The sequence below is a fragment of the Thunnus maccoyii genome, chromosome 12 (assembly GCF_910596095.1).
Source record: "Thunnus maccoyii chromosome 12, fThuMac1.1, whole genome shotgun sequence".
NCBI lineage: Eukaryota > Metazoa > Chordata > Actinopteri > Scombriformes > Scombridae > Thunnus > Thunnus maccoyii.
In genome coordinates this window covers 22,500,667-22,521,416 of record NC_056544.1, presented here as the reverse complement: position 1 = coordinate 22,521,416, position 20,750 = coordinate 22,500,667, and the positions used below count along the sequence as shown (strand labels likewise).

At 38.8% G+C, this 20,750-nt stretch overlaps 1 protein-coding gene across 1 annotated transcript in view; it reads left to right on the top strand.

The window, feature by feature from the left end:
* Nucleotides 1–14,218, top strand: part of LOC121908816 (retinal-specific phospholipid-transporting ATPase ABCA4-like) — a 38,991-nt gene extending 24,773 nt beyond the window's left edge. The window contains exons 29-49 of the mRNA XM_042429119.1: nt 281–405; nt 552–650; nt 834–1,115; nt 1,234–1,266; nt 1,383–1,488; nt 1,576–1,650; nt 2,008–2,177; nt 2,887–3,064; nt 3,280–3,395; nt 3,728–3,875; nt 5,259–5,382; nt 5,797–5,926; nt 6,133–6,253; nt 7,428–7,490; nt 7,903–8,009; nt 8,792–8,933; nt 11,516–11,650; nt 11,948–12,051; nt 12,269–12,361; nt 12,690–12,942; nt 13,267–14,218. Coding sequence (XP_042285053.1) covers nt 281–405; nt 552–650; nt 834–1,115; nt 1,234–1,266; nt 1,383–1,488; nt 1,576–1,650; nt 2,008–2,177; nt 2,887–3,064; nt 3,280–3,395; nt 3,728–3,875; nt 5,259–5,382; nt 5,797–5,926; nt 6,133–6,253; nt 7,428–7,490; nt 7,903–8,009; nt 8,792–8,933; nt 11,516–11,650; nt 11,948–12,051; nt 12,269–12,361; nt 12,690–12,942; nt 13,267–13,383 — 2,721 coding nt within the window. The 3' untranslated portion in view covers nt 13,384–14,218. The remainder of the gene's footprint in view (nt 1–280; nt 406–551; nt 651–833; nt 1,116–1,233; nt 1,267–1,382; nt 1,489–1,575; nt 1,651–2,007; nt 2,178–2,886; nt 3,065–3,279; nt 3,396–3,727; nt 3,876–5,258; nt 5,383–5,796; nt 5,927–6,132; nt 6,254–7,427; nt 7,491–7,902; nt 8,010–8,791; nt 8,934–11,515; nt 11,651–11,947; nt 12,052–12,268; nt 12,362–12,689; nt 12,943–13,266) is intronic.
* Nucleotides 14,219–20,750: the final 6,532 nt, after the last annotated feature.

Here is a 20,750-nt window from a genome sequence, read left to right as displayed (position 1 = left end):
GTTTGGGGTGGGGTAGGGGGGGTAACAGATGCACTTGGTAACAGACGAGTGGTTATTTATCAAAGAAACACCAAAAAAACAAAACAAAACAAAAAACCCCACATCTGATCTGAATGCCAGAGGGTTTTTGACAAACCTTTACTTGATCTAAATCTGGTGGAAAAAAATAATGCCCATGCAAATGAGTCAGTATTATTTTTACAATGTTTTACATTTTTCAGCTACATTTATAATAGATGTGTAAAAGTGTTATGACTTACTTATCTTTGTGGATGTATAGATCATCCTGCCTGCCAGTTTTGTCCTGATCGCTCTCATCTTCACAATGATCGTCCCTCCATTCGGGGAGTATCCCAGTCTGACTTTGACCCCCTGGATGTACGGGCCACAGTTCACCTTCTTCAGGTCAGATCTCAAGACGAACACTATCAAACAAATGATCCATAAACATATACATATTTATATGAACCCCCGGTCATGTGTTACAATAACATTGGTTGTGATTTCATTAATTTGATTTTCTTCTTTTATATTTTGTCTTCCCAATTTAGTAACGAGCAACCTTTTGACCCCACAATGAAACGCTTCACAGAGCGCTTGTTAAACCCACCGGGTCTGGGGACCCGCTGCATGGACGGAGAACCACTGGGGTGAGTATCACTACAGTAAAAAAAAACTACACTGGTTGTTTGGACCTCGCTTATTCAGTGAATGAAGACAGAGACTAATTTAATCAACTATTGGCTGTATCAAGTAGATACATACATACTGCAGCTCAATGCTGACTAATTTTATCTTTTCACATGTGTATTTCTCTACTCACCTACATCCAGAATGCCCTGCAGTAACAATACATCAGAGTGGGAGAATCCTGACGTCTCCCCTGTGTTCAGCAACATCTTACTGAATCCTAATTGGAACAAGAGAAACCCCTCGCCTTCCTGCCAGTGCAGCACCAACAAGAAGCTGACCATGATGCCCATCTGTCCGATCGGAGCAGGAGGCCTACCCCCTCGCCAACGGGCTGAAGCCACGGGAGACACGATGCTGGATCTGACGGACAGGAACATCTCTGACTACCTGGTCAAAACCTATCCTGATCTCATCAGAACCAGGTAGGTTTTAATGTACAGTAGTTTACATGTGCATTCAAATGATAAAACCAGGAGAAATTAAATAAATAATTTGAATAACTACCTCTCTCCTAAATCATGTCTGATTTTTTTTACACAGTTTGAAGAGCAAATACTGGGTGAATGAACAAAGGTAATCATTTTGTACCATCTCATCTCCCTTTTGTGCAGTTGATAAGTTTACATAAGAAACACAATTTTAAGACAAGTTGATGTGGGATAGAGAGTGTGAATCTTCTCTATCCTCAGATATGGCGGTCTGTCAGTAGGAGGACAGCTTCCAATCCTAGACGTCAACCCCAAAGACATTCAGAGTGTTTTCCGTCAACTTGGACGAATGTTGAACATCACAGGGGTAATTATTGACTTGTTGTTCATTACAGACATGTACAGGCAGTAGTGTGTGAAATCCACAAAATCAATTGGGCATTGTCTCTCACAGGGTTACTATTCTGGACTTGCACTCAAAGAGATCGGTCCTTTCTTAAGATACATGGAAAGTGAATTCAACATAAAGGTATGTGGTTCGATTTTCACTGTATGTGTCAGTGACGCAGGAGCATTTCTTTCCAGAAATAGCAAATCAGCAAGCGGCAGAAATTATGTGCAAACACTCGTCCCTTTTCTGATGTCTACTTGAGACATTTTTCTTTTACATTACAAACTTTAACATCTGTGATATTACAGGGACGTTGACTGATGGCTGTAAGTGCTTGGTTTAATAGCTTTGCTTCCCACTTAAAGTAATGTAGGTTATATACAAGGAAAGTCAGCTTACAAGTCCTTGTATTGTGCATTAGTGATGCTCAGGACTGCAATTAGCAAGTCAGAAGGTTGTGAGATGTGTTCAATTAACTCTGCTCTCTTCTGTCAGGTATGGTACAATAACAAAGGCTGGCACGCCATGGTGGCCTTCATGAATGTGGCCAATAATGCCATTCTACGGGCCTTCCTACCCCCAACTGCAAAACCTGTCGAGTTCGGCATCACTGCCATCAATCATCCTCTAAACCTCACCAAAGAGCAGCTTTCTGAAGTCACTGTGTGAGTATTTATAATCGCAAGAGCTCAGTAGATTATGGTTGATTATGGTAGATTATTGAGCAGCTAAAACACCTGCTTCTCTTAGACATTTCAATATTAGTTTCCCATGATTAAAAAAATATATATAAATAAGTCTGGATGAGGATTGGATGTAAGTTTTACATGACCTATTCATAAGACCTATTAAAGTAAATTATAGATATGATTTTATAATTATGACTTCTTTATCTGAAGTTCCCCCTGAGCCCATATGTGCAAATTACTGCCTTAGTTTTATTTTTAGCTACAAAGTGTTTTTTGGCTGTAGCTTCAAGCGTCTTCGTATGGAAGAGCTTAATTTTCTGTTATGGCACCATGTTGGATTTCATGTAGCATGCAAATACATTAAGAGTTGCAGAATTTAATGTATTTAATTTGTCATAAACTGATCAACTTTGAGGAATGTCCAAACTGCAATCAATAATAATACACAGAACTACTTTTTGATCAAATCTCATCCGAAATAGTATCTTAGCACTGATCCTTTAATTAACCTTGTATGTGCATCTTTTAGCCAAAAATATAGTTTTTATCCTGTGTCTTACTATGTATCATTCAAATGTAAGTTTGTGTAACAACCTTTCTTAAAATATGGTATTTTAGTATGTTGACCTCACATTGCCAGACCAGAATATACCATAATGACCTTATCTGATTCTTTTTTTTAAAGGTTGACCACTTCAGTAGACGCCGTGGTGGCGATCTGTGTGATTTTTGCCATGTCCTTCATCCCTGCCAGCTTCGTCCTCTACCTCATCCAGGAGCGTGTGACCAAGGCCAAACACCTGCAGTTTGTCAGTGGGGTCAGCCCTTTAGTTTACTGGGTGGCCAACTTCTTCTGGGACATGGTAAGTGAAGTGAGGTTAGAGTAAGGATATACAGTACATCCTATAATATTGACATTGATAAAAGTTTAGCTTCAGTTATACGCTGATTTTAAGCAATAAATGGTTTATTCATATATTTTCCCACAGATAGATGTTTTGGATTGTGTCTTTCTTACATCTGATTAGTTTTGTATACTAATCAATATTCTCATATGAATGCTTTATCTGACCCCTAGATGAACTACACTATCAGCACTGCAATGGTGGTTGGCATTTTCATGGCTTTTAACAAAAAGTGTTACACATCACCATCCAACTTGCCAGCTCTAATAGCACTGCTTCTATTATATGGGTAAGGCTTTGCTTATTTATTTGGTTCATTTTTGTTTTGTGCTTAGAATATTAAAACAATAAAACACAAAAAAAATGTATGAAAGGGAAGAACAGATTGTGCAGGTGTTATGCTGTGAGAGCACCCAAAGGGCCTTATTAGGGTATGTCACTTCTGAAAAAACCAACAACAACAAATTCATAACTGAATGAAACAAGAGTAACTGAAAAGTAACCAATTTACACAACAAGGAAATCTACAGAAGAACAAAATGCATAAATGACATCAAGGGGAAGTGAAAAAACTAAAAGTGGAGTTCATTTTGAAATATTTCTCTTTCCCCTGTCTTATAGGTGGTCAGTTACACCCATGATGTATCCGATGTCCTACATATTCAACATCCCAAGTACTGCGTATGTCTCTCTGTCCTGCATCAACCTGTTCATAGGCATCAACAGCAGCGCCATCACCTTCATCCTGGAGCTTTTTGAAAACAATCGCGTAAGGACATATCCATCTGTGTTAAAAGATCGTTAAAAGTATAAAAGTCACCTGTTGATACAGAATCAATATCTGATTTGTGAATCAAAATTTCTCCCAGGGCTCTAAATCCTTCACTGCAATATATACACACTTGAATCTCTCATTGCCTCTTTGGTCTTGTATGTATATTACTTAATAGTGGTAGCAGTGGGAAAATATGACTAATAATAATAGTGGTAGCAGTGGGCGTCAAGCTGGACCAAGGGGACAGCAGGCGATCTGCAACCAAAGGTCACCTGCAAGACGAGAAAGCACAAAACTCCAGGGAAGATACCAAGTTAGTAACATGCATTAATGGGGCATGAATGCGTACAGATGGAGAGGGAAAGGAAGAGAGAGGAACTCAGTGCATCGTGGGAAGTCCCCCGGTAGTCTAGGCCTACAGCAGCATAACTAGGGGCTGGATGTAGAGAGGGTGTCTCCTTCCCAGACCGAAACTGGAAGATGTTCCAACAGAAGAAGAGCCTGATAGTTGAATGCTCTGCCTCCCATTCTACTTTTTGCAAAAGCTAGTAGATTCTGTGGAAACAGTTGTATACAATCTGACAAATATGACTGAATAAAACACCACCAAATATACACATAGACTAATAAATATTGTAGCGCAGCTGTTGATGCGCCATTGCTCAAGACAGTGTAGGCCACAGGTCTTCCGGGCAGTTGAACACACTAAGAGTACCTGGTGGATTGCTGAGGGTTGGCCAGGTGTGAAAAAGGCAACTCACACACACAGACACAATGTGGAAAAGGATCAGACAGAAGTAGGGAAAAAGAACACAGATGCTACTGTCATTGTGACAGGTGACTTCCTGCTCCGTCAAAAAATGGAGATGGTTCTTCTCACCAGATGGTTATCTCCACCGCACATCTGTACTCCTCTGTTCTGCTCTCACTGATGAATCCTACAACAGATGAGTCATAAGAGAATCATTGGAGCTGGTGTGACACATAAACTTAGATCTTCTTTGTTTTCTTTATGCACTAAGCATAAGATTAGCATGATAATTCTGTTTAAGAGAATACTTTTCCACTGGTGGCAAAAATGATTGGTATTATTATTGGTATTAGTATATAGTGTTGGTTTATTCTTGTCCATGTATGCAAAACAAACCTGAACAGTTTTCACTTACATGAATACATACAATACTGAGCATTAGAAATGAGTCCAATCTTTGACAAGTTTAATTTAGCCCAAATAATTTCTCTCACAATGGTAAACAAAATCTTGTCTTATAATTGTGTATACTGCGCTTGTATGTTCATCGTGTTAATAATCAGTCCTGCACTTGTGAGACATGGATTGAGTGTATATGTGTGTGTGTGTGTTTTTTTTTTTACCAGTCTTTGCTGATGTTTAATGAGTGGCTGAAGAAAGGCCTGCTGGTGTTCCCTCACTTCTGCCTGGGGCGAGGCCTTATAGACATGGCCATGAACCAGGCTGTTACTGATGTTTATGCCAGATTTGGTGAGTAATGTATACTTATGGGCCATTTTACTTGACAAAGTTCCAGGAGTCTTGTGTCATTATTTCATTATATGTAGGATAATTTCCATCACTAAATATAAAATACAACAAATACATGTTTTGGTTAATAATCTGGTTTTGACAATAATCTCTTCAATCAATTTTTACAAAATTGTACTATCAATAATCTCAATTACCAGTTGCTTCTGAGTCATATCAGATTTGTGAGACTGTGGTAAAAATGTACAAACTCTTACAATAGAAAACATGTCTTGAGTTACCACTGTCCTTGCTGTCCAGAAAATTATGTTTGTACAGCCTCCAAGTTTATATAAAATAAAATCCTGTGGGTTTTTCTTTTTACTCACTGAACAAAGGGTTCATTTTCAGTATAGACCTTGCTTCTGTTTCCAGGTGAGGAGTACACAGCGGACCCTTTCCGGTGGGACTTTGTGGGGAAAAATGTTGCTTTCATGGCAGTGGAAGGCTTTGTCTACTTTATTCTCAATCTTCTGATCCAGTATCGTTTCTTCTTGGACCACTGGTAAGGGACTAGCTGACACAGATCAGCATACAACTTCACATTCATAACATCTCAACTTTTGTTATTACACCAGTGGTCCTGACCTTTCCTTGCTGAGTTCTTTTACACCAGGTCAAAACAGGGTCAGAACCAAGTAACTGGCAGACAAAGTGCAGTTCTGTTGTATTAGATGCTTCTCGACAGATATTTTTTCTCACACCCTTCAGGTTATCAGACTACAAACAGACTGCAGTAAAAGATGAAGACGACGATGTGGCAGCAGAAAGGCAGAGAATTTATGATGGAGGAAGCAAGTCAGACATCCTGCAGATCAGAGACCTCTCTAAGGTAAAAGACAACCATGTCTGACTTTACATAACTTCATGATATCTCAATTCCATATTAAACTTTATATAGACTAGGCCATCCAGAAATCAAAAAGAAGACACAACACAACAACACAGACAAAACACAACTTACACATTGCATGTAAGCAAGTCCCTAACAGGCCTGTATAAAGATTAAATGTGGCTTCACATGATAAAAAAAATAATAGATGATAGGAGGATTATAACATTATTCTCAGTTTTGTTAATGACTGAATAAAAATTATGGTTTATTAACAGTTTATTTATTAACAGTAATTATTAACAGTTGTGGTTGGAGGCATTATGTTTTCAGGCTGTCCGTCTGACCATCCCATTCTCGTGAACACGATATCTCGGGAACGCCTTTAAGGAATTTCTTCAACTTTGGCACAAATGTCCACTTGGATTCAAGGATGAACTGATTAGAATTTGGTGGTCAAAGGTCACTGCGATCTCATAAAACAAGTTTTTGGCCATAACTCAAGAATTCATACGCTAATTATGACCAGATTTCACATAAATGTCTAATAGGATAAAATATATCCAAAAGGCCAAAGGTCAACTTCACTGTGACATCATAAAGTTCTGCAAAAACACCTTCCTTGCCATTATTCAATGCCATCACTCAGGAACAGAAGGGGAGATTGTGACTATATTTTGCATTTGGTCAGAAATTGAATTGATGACACTAATCTTGGATGCTCACCTTGAAACTGGTGATTGTATAGATCTTCTGTGCTGCCGTGTTGCAGATGTGTGTGAAGCATCTACGTTATAGAATTTGTAGCTTCTTTGCAGCAACATCCATATCTGAAGCATCGTCTACTGTCACGGCTACAGCTTTTTGTTCTATCAGAATTAGCTTTATTGGCCGAATATGTGAACACATACAAGGAAAATACACTTAATACATTTTATTAAATTCCTTCAAAGTCTTCACTACAATTATTATATGAGTCTGGACAGACATGGGTGTAAACCGCAACTTGACTGGTTGGCGAAGGTTTATAACTGTGAGGCGGTATTTCCAGTTTATCATATTGCTTTTCATTTAAAGAAACTTTACTTCTTGAATTTATTCTGTCACTGCCCTAAAAAGTGCTAAACAAAGCGAAACATTCAGTTGTTATTGTCTCCCTGCCTTTTCTGCACAGATGTACGCGGGCAGGAAGAGGGCAGCTGTGGACCAGATTTGTGTGGGTGTCCCTGCAGGAGAGGTAAAGTCACTGAGTTTGTTTGCATCAAGAGCAACTACTCTCTTTTTATTTCCAATATTCGAAATTTCTCTTTTTGTGCTAGCTGAAGTAAACATACATACTGATTAAACTGCCACTCAGACTGTTAGAGACTGTTGGAGATGCACATAATATGCAGTAGTCATTGACCAACACCAGCAAGGATACTGAAGTTTATTTGTATCTGGTCTTGTTTTGTGTGTTAACGTTCTCATATTGTTAATTAATACATGCTTGTACATGGCCATTTCTATTCACGATATGAAAATTAGACCTTAATAAGGGTATTAAAAGTCATACTCTGTAATACTGAGTGCGTTTCAGCCTTTTGTTTTCATTAATCCTGCTGAATGTATCCTGATATCAACAGCCTGTTTGTCTTTTCTCCTGTTAGTGCTTTGGTCTCTTGGGAGTTAATGGCGCTGGAAAGACTACGACCTTCAAAATGCTGACTGGTGACACTGATGTCACCTCTGGGGAAGCTACTGTGGCTGGTTACAGGTACATAAAGATCAGTCAAAAAGAAATTTGTCCCTGGATGATATAACACAAACTATGTTAGCGGTTAGATCTTTGCCTTTGGTTTTTCCCTGCACTGAGTTCCAGATGGGTAACTGAATCAGAAACAGTCCAATGATTTAGAAAGTTTAAACAACCAGAAGGTCATTCTAACATAATTCTGTGAGAGGGAACTATCTGAATCATTCTGTGACTAAAACCCACGTGTGTCTTTAAAAAGAAAAAAAAAAATCACTTGGGACTAGGGCTTGATCGACAATTAGTTTTTGAAGTCCCAGATTAGTTTTTGGAGCGGAGGTGTTGCAAAGTGAGCCAGTGTGCCAATATTTTATCCATTAAATATCCAATTTTTATGCCAACAATTTGAAAGCACCCAGTTTTCCTCTTAAAGTTCTGTTCTGTCAGAGTGGAAAAGCCTCTCAAACTTCATCTGCACCACCATGGGATACTAAACACTCAGTTGAAACCCAGATTAAAGAAAGCATGGGTTAAAAGCTATTTAATAAACCATCAATCTATTAAATTGATTAATACAACTGTCAAGAAGATTTAATGTCATTCTTATGCTGTTCATGTATAGTTCAGTTTTTATATAATTTTGTTCAGAGGAATCAGCTTCCTCCCAGCTTTTGATGACATGTTTTAAATAATGAATATTATCAATTAAACCACATTTGGATTTGTTTGATGTTTTGTTATTTCTGTCATGTTACGTGCTTTGTCAGCTCAATGCAATGAGTGACATCTTGTGGTTTGCTTTGCAGCATTCTGACAGAGATTCTGGACGTGCACCAGAACATGGGTTATTGCCCGCAGTTTGATGCCATCGATGAGCTTTTAACCGGCAGGGAGCATCTCTACCTCTACGCTCGTCTCAGAGGAGTGCCTGAGTCAGAGATCCCCAGAGTGAGTGAAAATCCATCTGCTTTACATCTTAAACTGACTAAGTTTAAAGATTCCCCACAGACATGTTTAAGTTTAACTCTGCTTTGGATAATAATTTGTGTCTGATATGTTTTTCCACTAAAAAAGTTCGATTGCCTTGTTAAAAATTCTTCTCCCTCATTGAAAAATCCAAAATCTATGAGTATACAAATATTTTTCACTTCTGAAGTTTAACTGCTAGAAGGAAGATGTCTCCTACTTCACTATAAAGTCAATTTTCAGTGTATGTGCACCGAAGCTACTGTTTGTCTAAGCACTGCATAGAGAGCTTGATATCTGTTTTGTTGACTTTATTTTGTTTTGTGCATCCTCCTTAATTTACTCTTGCTCAGTGTTTACTAATGTCTGTTTTGTCCTTTCAATTTTGCTGTAACATCATTATGAAAGGCTCAGCTAACAGTGGGGTTCTCCATTCTAAAATGTATGCGCCCTGGCACTTTGGATTAATGTAGTCAAAGTCAAAGTCAAATTTATTCATAAAACACATTTAAAAACAACAACAGTTGGCCAAAGTGCTGTACAATCAAAATAGCAAAAGCCATAAAACAACACAATAAAAACAGACAAAGACCAGTTTAACAGACAAAAAGACAAAGAAAGGTAACTCTCATATTGAGTTAAAAGTCAATGAACAAAGATCTGTTTTAAGACAGGACTTAAAAACAGGCAGTGTAGGGGCCAACCTAACATGTAGAGGCAACTCGTTCCAGAGTTTGGGGGCACGATCTCCCCTGTGCTTCAACCTTGATCTCAGGACAACCAGTCCCGAGCAACTGGTCAGTGGACCTGATGGTGGCAGTGACCTTGATGGAACGTGTGGTTGTAAAATGTCAGAGAGCTAGGTTGGAGCTAGCCCATTTAATGATGTGTAGGCAAACAATAAAATCTTAAAATCAATCCTAAAACGTACAGGGAGCCAGTGAAGATCATTGATTGATTTGATCACTGAGTTTATCTGTTTGTCCAATTTAAAATCACCATCCATTATCACACCCGGATTTTTTTACAGTGGGTTTTACATATCGTCCCAGGGAACACAGGTCCATGTGAGGGGCCTCACAGGTACCATTGGGTCCAAATATCAGGACTTAAGTTTTACTCTCGTTAACATTTAAAAAATTTAAGGCCATCCGAGCTTTGATGTCCTTCAAAGGCAGGTAAATTTGAGTGTTGTCTGCATAACAGTGGAACGAGATGCTGTCTTTTCTAAGAACAGACCCCAAGAGGAGCACATAAAGGGACAATAGGAACGGCCTGAGAATAGAACCCTGAGGGACTCCACAAGGAAGAGGCACTGATACGGAGTCACCAGCGCTGACAGAAAACTTCTGTCAGTTGAATAACTGTCGACAGTCAACCTGAACCACTACAGAACAGTACCTTTAATGCCAACACAATGCTCCAGGCGAGAGATAAGGATCCTATGGTCTACTGTGTCGAATGCAGCTGTGAGATCTAAAAGCATAAGGATGGCAGAGTGCCCGGAGTCAGTAGCTAATAAAAGATAAAGAAAACTTTTAAAAGTGCAGATTCAGTGATGTGAAGGGCTAGAAAACTGGAATACCTTAAGAATGCCGTGTATGTCTAAAAGAGATTGCAATTGTATTGTTGTAAGTACAACTTTCTCCAACATTTTTGAAAGGAATGGGAGTTTAGAAATTGGTCTAAAATTGGAGAAGGCTGAGGTATCCAGATTAGATTTTCTGATCAATGGTTGCACTACTGCATGCTAAAAATTTGCTAGTACAACACCTGAAGTGAGACTGCTGCTGTTGTTTGGATGTTTTGTCCAATAGTCTCACAAATCTCCTTTAAAAAGTGAGGGGGGACAATATTTGTGGGACAAACTGAAGATTTTATATTATCAATAATCCCATTTAGAAGTTAGAGAGACACAGGCTCAAACTGGTTAAAAACAGCAGAGCAAGTGACACTGATGGATGGGTCATAAGGGGGGGGGGGGGGCAATTACATCTGATTGACAAGAGCCGTGACACTGTTTACATAAAAGTTGGTAAACTCTTCAAGTAAAGGCGTGGACTGCCCGTCCACCTCAAGGTGTAATTATCAGTCTTTACAGCTTTACAGGGGTGAGGCGTGTGCTCTAATGATCACAATCTTGTCAACAAAAGTGGGGGAATTTTTCACAGGTCTCTGAGAAAACATCCAGACAAGAAGTTTGGGGGGAATTAAGAATAGCATTAATGGTACTAAAAAGAACAAGAAGTTTGTGACAGTTATTTGAAATAATATCAGAAAAGTATTTTGTCTTTTCAGCTTTGACAATTTTCTGATATCCGCACCGGCTGTCAAATGTCAAAAAACATTTGCAACCTGTCTTTTTTGCAATTGCGTTCAGCTCTCCTGCATTCTTGTCTGACAGCACAAGTAGTGTCAGTCAACCATGGTTCAGATTTAGGTTTGGAACGCATGATTATAAATGGAGCACCAGTATCCAGGATGTTTTGGCAGGTGGAATAAAATTGTGAGGTTAAATCCGTGGTATGTAGCCACTAAACATATGTTTCCCTTTCCCCCTGTAGGTGGCAGAGTGGGGCATCCAGAAGCTGGGTCTGACAGAGTACGCTGGCCACTGTGCAGGAACTTACAGTGGAGGCAACAAGCGCAAACTCTCCACAGCGATTGCAATGATTGGCTGCCCAGCTCTGGTGTTGCTGGTGAGTTAGCCAATGAGGACGAGCTCATGAGCTCATTGTTTGGATTTTTGGGTTTTATGCAGGGATTTATCAATGAAATGGTCTATGGATCCAGATGGGAAGCCATATGGGTTCAGTCAAGCCTGGCCTCGAATGTTTTATACATTGGCAGGCAACTGCACAGTTCAATTCAAATTGGCATGAATCTGAGATCTTTTGCCATATGCTGATAGAGATAAGGATTTGGTCTCTGTTCATATGGAATTATGTGCTCAGAGAGTCAAGTTTGTTGTTTTTTGTCGGTGTGTGTGTATTAAGGACGAGCCCACAACAGGGATGGACCCCCACTCTCGACGCTTCTTGTGGAATGCCATCATGAGTGTCATTCAGGATGGAAGGGCCGTGGTGCTGACATCACACAGGTTCAATATCAAATAATGATATTAATCCACTGCACACATCTGCTGCAACAGCTGACCAAATACAGTTAATTGTACTGCCAAGAACTATTGTTGAAATGATGACTAGATTGGTATTTGCATGATTTTGTTATTGCAATCTGTGAAATTATGATGTATTACTCATAGATATGAAGTAGCAGCATTAAAAATTAGATTGATTACTGTTGTTTTCCACCAGTATGGAGGAGTGTGAGGCCCTCTGCACTCGATTGGCCATCATGGTCAATGGGACCTTCAAGTGTCTGGGGACCATTCAGCATCTCAAGTACAAGTAAGATGCTTTCCGTATTTGAGCAGGCTTGTTAACTGTTAAGTTACTTGAGAAAACAATCACACCACAAGGTCCATTTAGAAGCTGTAGCAGTTCAGCTGTATCACACAATCTTCCTCAGCAGATTAGATTTTGCCTCAAATTCAATGACTGCTGATTAAGATCAGGTGATACAATCGAATCGCTCCAGAACAGCTTCTAAATCACCACCTACTGTTTTCAACATCAAAGAATGACCTTCCAGTCTCAATGTACTATTCAAATACCAGAATTATAAGGAAATTTGAGAAAATATAGAATATCTTTACATGGTGTTTCCTTCATCCAGATTTGGTGACGGCTACGTAGTGACCATGAAAATCAAGGCAGCTAGACCCGGCCTGTCCCCCGAGCTGGAGCCTGTCGAGAACTTCATGGAGAGCTGCTTCCCAGGCTGTGTTCAGAGGGAGAAGCACTACAACACACTGCAGTATGAGATTGCCTCCTCCTCCTCCCTTGCCAGGATCTTTCAGCTGGTGGTGGCCAATAAAGACAGGCTCAGCATTGAAGACTATTCTGTTTCCCAGACAACACTCGACCAGGTACGTATAAACCAAGACAATGAGAAGACTGTGGAGAAGTGACTCCCAAGACTGTTCATTAGAAACTTCACTATGTTTAATAAATGTCTTTATTTTTAATTAATGTATGAATATGTTCAATTTGAATATACTATTTGCTTTCACTGAAACCCAACTGTTAAACATAGCTTTAACATCACCAAGTAATGCTTCAGATCAAAATCAACTATGAATATCAATGCTGAGGGCTTTATAGTCTTTTTGTACCATAAGGCAGTAAAAAAAGATGTTCTTACCGCTCCTTCAACTAAATAAGTTTACTTAATCAGTATGTCTGTTGTGCAGGTGTTTGTCAACTTTGCCAAGCAACAAACAGAAGAAGAGGAGGACGTCACGTTACACAAACGAACTGCAGTCGGACGAAAAGACATCAAGATCTCACCGGTGAAGAGGAAAACATGAAAATGTAAACTGCAAATGTACAGACACAAATGTAAAGGTGTTCCTCTGCCAGGGAGTAAACTAACTTTCCACATTTCAAGATTCAAAAGCCACGGTTACTATTTTACTAACCTTTTAGAGTAGAGACAAGCCTGGTTAGTTACCTGCCAAAGTGACTGGTACTATAGAACAGTTCATTTTTCCAGCCACAGCCAAATTTAGAAGCCTTTGGCTGCTAACAGGAGTTCATCCTCCACCATATTATCATAAACCAAGTATATCTGACACATTACTTAGACTTTAAATCATATGTGGTGTTTTGAGCAGCAGCCACATCTGGTTTTTCATCTGAAATATGGAAAAAGAAGATATTTTTGCTCGGACTGACTGGCATGTATAAATATGTATATATTGAATGTGAAATGAATACATAAGCACCTTAGAAGCAGTATTTTTTAATGTCTACATTAACACACACACCTCAGTATTAATGTGACATGTTTAAATGAAGCACACTTTAATGTTGCTTATCTTTTTTTTTCCAAAACATGTTTACTATTACTTCTATTCTTTTCAGTCATTCACTGTTGCACATTCAAGTATTTGTCTGCTGTGTTTCACACATTGCCATCTCATGTTGTTATCCAGTGTCAGTGCAAAATAGCACAAAATATTCCTCTTGAGGACTTGGATTAGAGAAAAAAAAACTGTACTAGATGAGTAAATCTGTAGAAAAAGAGGAGTGATATTTTGCATCTGACCAAAAAAACCTTTTACCATGCTTTATACTGTGCAGTCATGCCTAGCTGATTTGTACCACCTCATCATCAGTCACAAATAAAAAACTTCAAAGTTTCATAATGTATTTGTGAAATGCAGTATTTCATATTTAATATTTCAGCACAGACCACTGTGCCCTCCCTTGCTTCTCCTAATAAAGCTGCGGGATGCTGCTGTGAGTTATTTTGAGAAAAGAAGAATTTAGAGGCTTTTTCCTCTGCTGACCTACAATAACTCCACTGACCTTCACTGAAAAGCTAAGAAAGCTACGGGAGGTCAGTGGAGTGGCTGAGAGATAGCTTTGCATCAGGGCCAAGGCGACTCTGTGCCCAGTGGCTTGTCACAACCTGGATTCATCTGACACACCGTCCAATTACTGTTCTCCTGCCACAAGTGCTGGTGTCATTGCCTCAGGCCGCCCACTAGCCTGAATTTCATTGGCTACCTCAAAGAAACAGAGGGATGATGGCACAGTGCATTTCAAGGCTGTTAATGAATTCTCTGGTGTGGATGTCATGCTCCTCTCCTGCCCATCATCTAGATGAAGTTGATGAGCATGAGTAGTGCTGCCATGGGAGAGCAAAACAGTCATACTATAATAGGCTGAGCAATCTGACTGTTAAACCAAATGCAGAATAAGGATAACTTTGAGCACAGTAGACAAAAACATAGTCATTGTCTGTGTAATGAGAACAAAAATCCATTCATTAGTAAGGATTGTAAATGTACATAAATTATAACAACACCGTTGTGGGTAGATATAGTTAAAACACAAACTTAACATTCTGTGACTGCATGCGCATTCAACTTGACTGACATGAGTAATTTGCGTATAACACAAAGGAGAAAATGCCAAGTGAAGAGTGGTGGAAGAAGTATTCTGATTCAATACTTAAGAAAGACTATGTAACTTTTGCTAAACAGAACCACTGCGGCCACAATGCTAGATCATGTTAGCATAAATCACTGTTAGCATTTATCATTTCAGTGTAATAATAAATGCTAAAACATAGTGTAAGTGGTGATTAATCACAAAGTCGGACATGCAATTCACTATGGAGGAATATGGAGGGAGAGGGGGGCATCATTTCTGGTAAGGCATGTCCTTGACAAAATGTAAAGGTTTGTTAGTGGCCTTTCCCGCTGCTGTGCAAGCAACTACCGTGCATTTATAAATCCCCAGACTTTGGTAGGCGGAGTTCTGCGATTGTCTGGTATTGCGAGACTAAGTTTTCATAGCTTTTTTTCTATGTTCCATGTTTCTCCTTAAAAAAAAACCTTAAAATTGACCAAAATAATAAACAAAGTAATGAATGATATTTTAAGGGATTCCTGTTTCATAGTGTGAAGAATGTGTTATTTCTTCTTTCAAAAGTTACATATTTGCTTTAAGTAAGTAGCAAAATGTCAGTCAGAAAATGTACAGTAAGTAGATTCTCATTATGCAGAACAGCTTCTCAGAGTACTGGGAAATCAATGACTACATATTGTTTTGATCGGGTTCTTTCTGACGCATTAAGCAGCATTTTAATGTTGCACCTGATGGAAGTGGAGCCATGTTTATGTATTTTATACACTGTTGGGTAGTTTAATCTGTTTTGTATGTAAAATATTTATCTGCAAAGTAACTAACTGTAGCTGTCAAATATATATAGGTGGATAAAAAAGCACAATATTCTCTGAAATATAGTGGAGTAAAATCTTAAGTAGCATAAACTGAAATGAAGTACAGTGGAACTTAAACACTGTACTCACATTCATTGCTTTAGTATGTGTTGTTACTTGCCATAACTGCAAGTGAAGGTTTCTTAGTCTGGGTCAAGAATCTGTTGTCACAACAGAACTGGGAGACTGTTACTGTATGATGGAAATATTTTCTCTCTGTGCTAAGTGACTGAGACGAGAAGTGTGATCAACATGTTTGGGATCAGGTCAACCATCAGGACATGCCATACATCAGTGAACAGCTGTTATTCTCTCTCTACTCAACTGTTACCCTTTCCACGGCCTTTTTTTTCAGTGCGGTAAAAATTCATACCAGAGCCAGCCCTGACTACGTTGGTGCCTTAGGCGAGATTTTAGATTGAAGCCGGAACCCCCAAGAAGTGCAACAATAGTACCTCCAGTCCTAGAACTTCAAAAATGAACTCACACTAAAATGAAGTGCAACAGTGGTACCTCCAGCCCAGACAAAGTCCTCCTGGTCCTCAAGACAAAAAGGTAAGTGGGGGTCAAGGCGCCTTTCAATGAGTGTTTGATGGCATTGCCTGAGGAAGGACATGAAGTTTGGTGGTTGGTGGTGGTCAGGCGAAAACTGACTGACGGACCAGACGAGAACCATGCAAGTCAATGGTGAAAAAAAGAGGAATAAGAAGAGATAACAAATGCATATTTCCAAAAGCTGCATACAAGTACACCCACTCATTTGGTGCCCCATTCCTCATTTGGTGCCCTAGGGCTGCCCCTGATTCATTCTACTGGAACTGTTGCATAATTACTGTTGACTTCAGACTCCTTGGCTCTCACTGTTTTAATTTGATACTTCTCCATCACCTCTATTAGCTAAATGGCTGAAATTTGAATATAATGAAGTTTAATGAAATTTTAACTGTGTTAAGAAAGCCCAAAATCACTGGCAGAACAACAGCTACAGGAGAAAAGTGACGTGAATGTGACCTTTGAATATTATGCAAATATAAGAATAGTAATTACTGCTGCCGCCCAAATTACTGAGACTTAAATTAATGGAAAGTTGCCTGAGTCACGTAACTTTAATTAACCAAGAAAGGTTTTGACATGCATATCAGTCTCATACACAACAAAACACTGAAAAGACCATATTGATTTCTGTGCAAAGTATGAAACAAATATATAACACTATGCTGTAAAAGACAGATAATCCCCCCAGACAGCATGTTTTCCATCTGTTATTGAAATACTGTTTTTAGAAGACACATTTCATGGTCAGGCTCACCTGGTGGTGTGCACAGCGGGAGATCGATGTAGCAGCAAATCCCCGGCGATATAACAGTTCTGAGAAAAAGAATATGAAACTTTTTTTTCTATGATTATTGTGATAACAAAAATAAAGCTCTCAGTCAGTTTTGCTCTCATAATCCGATTGACAGGTATCCTTGCACATGGATTCTCCTGTTATTCGGATGCCATATGGGCTGATGCAACATAATGAAAGCCATATGAACTTCATTGCTAGTATGATAGTGTAGAGAAAACCGTTTATCCTGGAAATCTGACCTCTAATAGTTTGACAGGACCAGTGACTACCAGCTTAATTAGCTCTGTAGCCTCAACTTCCTTAGTCTCTTCTAATCACATAGGTAGTTCATATCAACACTAATCATATCTGATGAGTGTGAGGACATAAAAGTACATGTCTTTTGTCCAGTATACCAGTGCCACATGTGCACAACAATTTTCAGCTGGTGTATGATGATCTTCAATAAATTGTAGGGTTGTTTTTATACAGCACAAGTAGTTTATTCAGGGTTTAGTTTATGTCTTATGCAATGTTTGCTTCCCTCCCTTTGCTTGTACCCTTTTTATCATCTCTACTGATAGTTTCTGTCGCTTCCATCACTAGGAGCTTGGCCTGATTTTCTATTACTTTCAACCTGTACTGATGGAAACCCTGCTTCAAACAGGCCAAGTTGGTTCAATGAGGTCAGGACATCTCCAAGTATTTCACTACTTTTTTCTCACGACGCTGCCAAAATGACTGTTCTCCATTAGCATTAGAGCATGAAGGCATTTTATGAAATCATCCTCTCTACATCACATGTTTATTCAAGCATTCTTAGTAGTCCACAAATAGTACAAAGCAACATGGAAACAAGAAACATGGATGAAGGAGACACTTGTCACACACCTGTTGTGGATTATGGTGGATCCTAGAATGGTTGGTGTGAGCCTTAAGCATAATGCAGCCCATGATTTTGAAACATTTTTCCTTTTGGCACATGACCATACGCTTCAGAGAAGTCTATATAAAATAGGCAATTTAATACATACATACACACAGTTTATTGATCCAAGACTCCCATCCTTGGATATGCAGTTAACTACGTGATAAATTGTGTTTATTGTAAAAATCCATTATCTACAGCAGTGATTAACATACAGGTAAAACTTCCCTTGATATATTTGGTGGCTTCAAATGAAAATGTTCGAAAAACAAAGAACCTTTGTGTGAAGCACGTTGAGTTTCCCTCTGTATTGAATGTGGAATATAAACAAAACTGACACAACTTAATGCTTGTTATTGATTGCTGCTTACTTTTAGCATCAGAAAAATACCCTGTGAAAAACTTCCCTTCAGAAAGATCCTTAAAGGTATGATTAAAAACAACATTTGGAGATAATCTCAAATAGCCTCTTGTGATGATGTGATTGAATAAGCAGCACACGGGCCAAGCCATCTACATATTAAAGGGGCACTCCAACAATTTTATATGCCAATTTATTAGTGACAGGGAGTACTTTTCAGCCTGTGACATGGGGTGTTTTTTGGCAGGGAAAAGACAAGAAAAGACGCCATTGAGTTGTATTATGGAAAATATCGGATTCAGGAGTCAAGTCAAGATAAAAAAAAATCTACCCAGCAGAATTAGTGGCATAAATTTGGAATTCATGAGTGATAAAGGAGCTTAAAAGTTATATAATATTTCCCAAGTGACCTCTTAGTCAAGTTTTAAACTTGTATAATCACTAAGAATGAATGGATGAAAATGAGGAATGATCAAGTGTTGAATGAAAGTTTTGATGATGATAAATGTTTCATCATGGTCAATAATGTGAATTATTGTAAATTAGTGTTATTTATGCATGAATATGTGTCTCTATTCTTCTTTGCAACGTATAGTTTGCATATGATACTTACTTAAACTTTAATATCTTTAGGTTTTGCTGTTGTGAGAGTGATGGGTGGGTTTCTCAGAGGAGGAATATGTCTGACTCTTATTTTTAGTTACATTATTTAATACTTTTTAAAGTTTTTAGCTTGTGAGCCAGTGCGGCGGAAGTTCTTGGTCATAAGTTTAATTGGGGGCATGGTTGAAGGATGGAGTTAGCAAAGGTTACTGGTGTATCTACTATATAGAGAGTGGGCAAAAATAAGCTACTGGATGAGAGACAAAGTCGCTGTATGTGTAGGGCCATGAGGAGGAAAATTGTGCTTTAAGGTTGATGTGTGGAGTACTTCACTGTGTATTGTGTGAGAATGCGTCAGAGATGTACAGAGAAAGAGAGATAAAGATTCACATGTACAATAACAGGAAAATGTCTTGATTGCATTGGATAAGAGCACCAAAACTGTCACTCTTTGAATACACTTTCAGCATTCAATCACTGTGCATTCAAGTAGCTTACCATATAGATGTCTGCAGCTTTATGTGCAAGTTATCAGCTGCAAAATGGTCTTACCCATCATGAGATATGGAGTGGGAAAGATTAAAGGTATGGAAAGAAGAACAGTATTCAGGCTAGCAAATACATTTTGTGACCTTGGAATTATACATTTTTTGTTCACTCAGTTGTACAGAACTTCTTCTTCTTACTCCTTTTCTGAATAGTATGTGTATTGATTGCTGTTGTCTACAATATAGGAAAGTTATTGTGCTTAGGAGGATGGAATGTCATACACATACTGTATAGCTGTAATTTTAGATCTTTCCAAATCTGCCACAACATAGGACATATTTCTTTACAGCAACACAGTAATAGTTTATAGTTTTCTTTATAAATTAGCCAATTGTATACATTGTGATGATTTCTAGAGACACTGAGATGGACAAGCCCTTTCAATGAGCCACCTGTACTTTACAGATCCACAGTGTAGACAGTTTAGAGAGGAACATGCCCATCGATAAAGTCTATACCGAACAAAAGCTCAGCTGTTTCCTAAATTAGCCTAATCATGGCTTTTTCCCTGAGAAGGCAGGAATCATTAGTCTTTTTTTGGTAATCAATCAATTACTGCACTGACTGAAATAAAGGTGTGGATTCACTGTAGATAGTTTAAAGAAAAGTAGTTTTGAGAATGTTTTTGTCCTATCTCTGACCCATGCACAACCAACCACATGAGGGCAGTAGGTTTATTAAAATGTCTTGTGTTAATATCTTGTGTCAACAAAGTGAGGTATCTCTGCTAAGGTATCCCTCTGTTATCTACTCAGTTCTGTGCCCTGAACCTTCAAGAAGTGTGTTTGAAGTCAGTGGGATGTGTGGGCTCATAGACGGAATTGCTGATCAAGTGTGCTTTTAAAGTGCATCAGAATCGTGCAGCCAGCTTGCATCTTCTTGCCTGTACGTGTGTGCTCCTGTCTCCACAGAAGCAGAGGGAGACGCCCTTGAGGAGCCTTCAACATATATTTCTCACTCCTCTCACCCACACACCATTATTCATGCTACATATAGTGTACGTGTGAAACTCCAAAACCATTCAAATCAAATATGCAGCTGGCTCAAACTTCTGTTGTTCACACTTCAACACCCCCACAGGAGTTGATCAACATGTGAACACTGAGGAATAACTTAGGTCCCCCTTGGTAATTTGTTGTAAATTGATCATACAAAGAGCTGTGGAAAATATT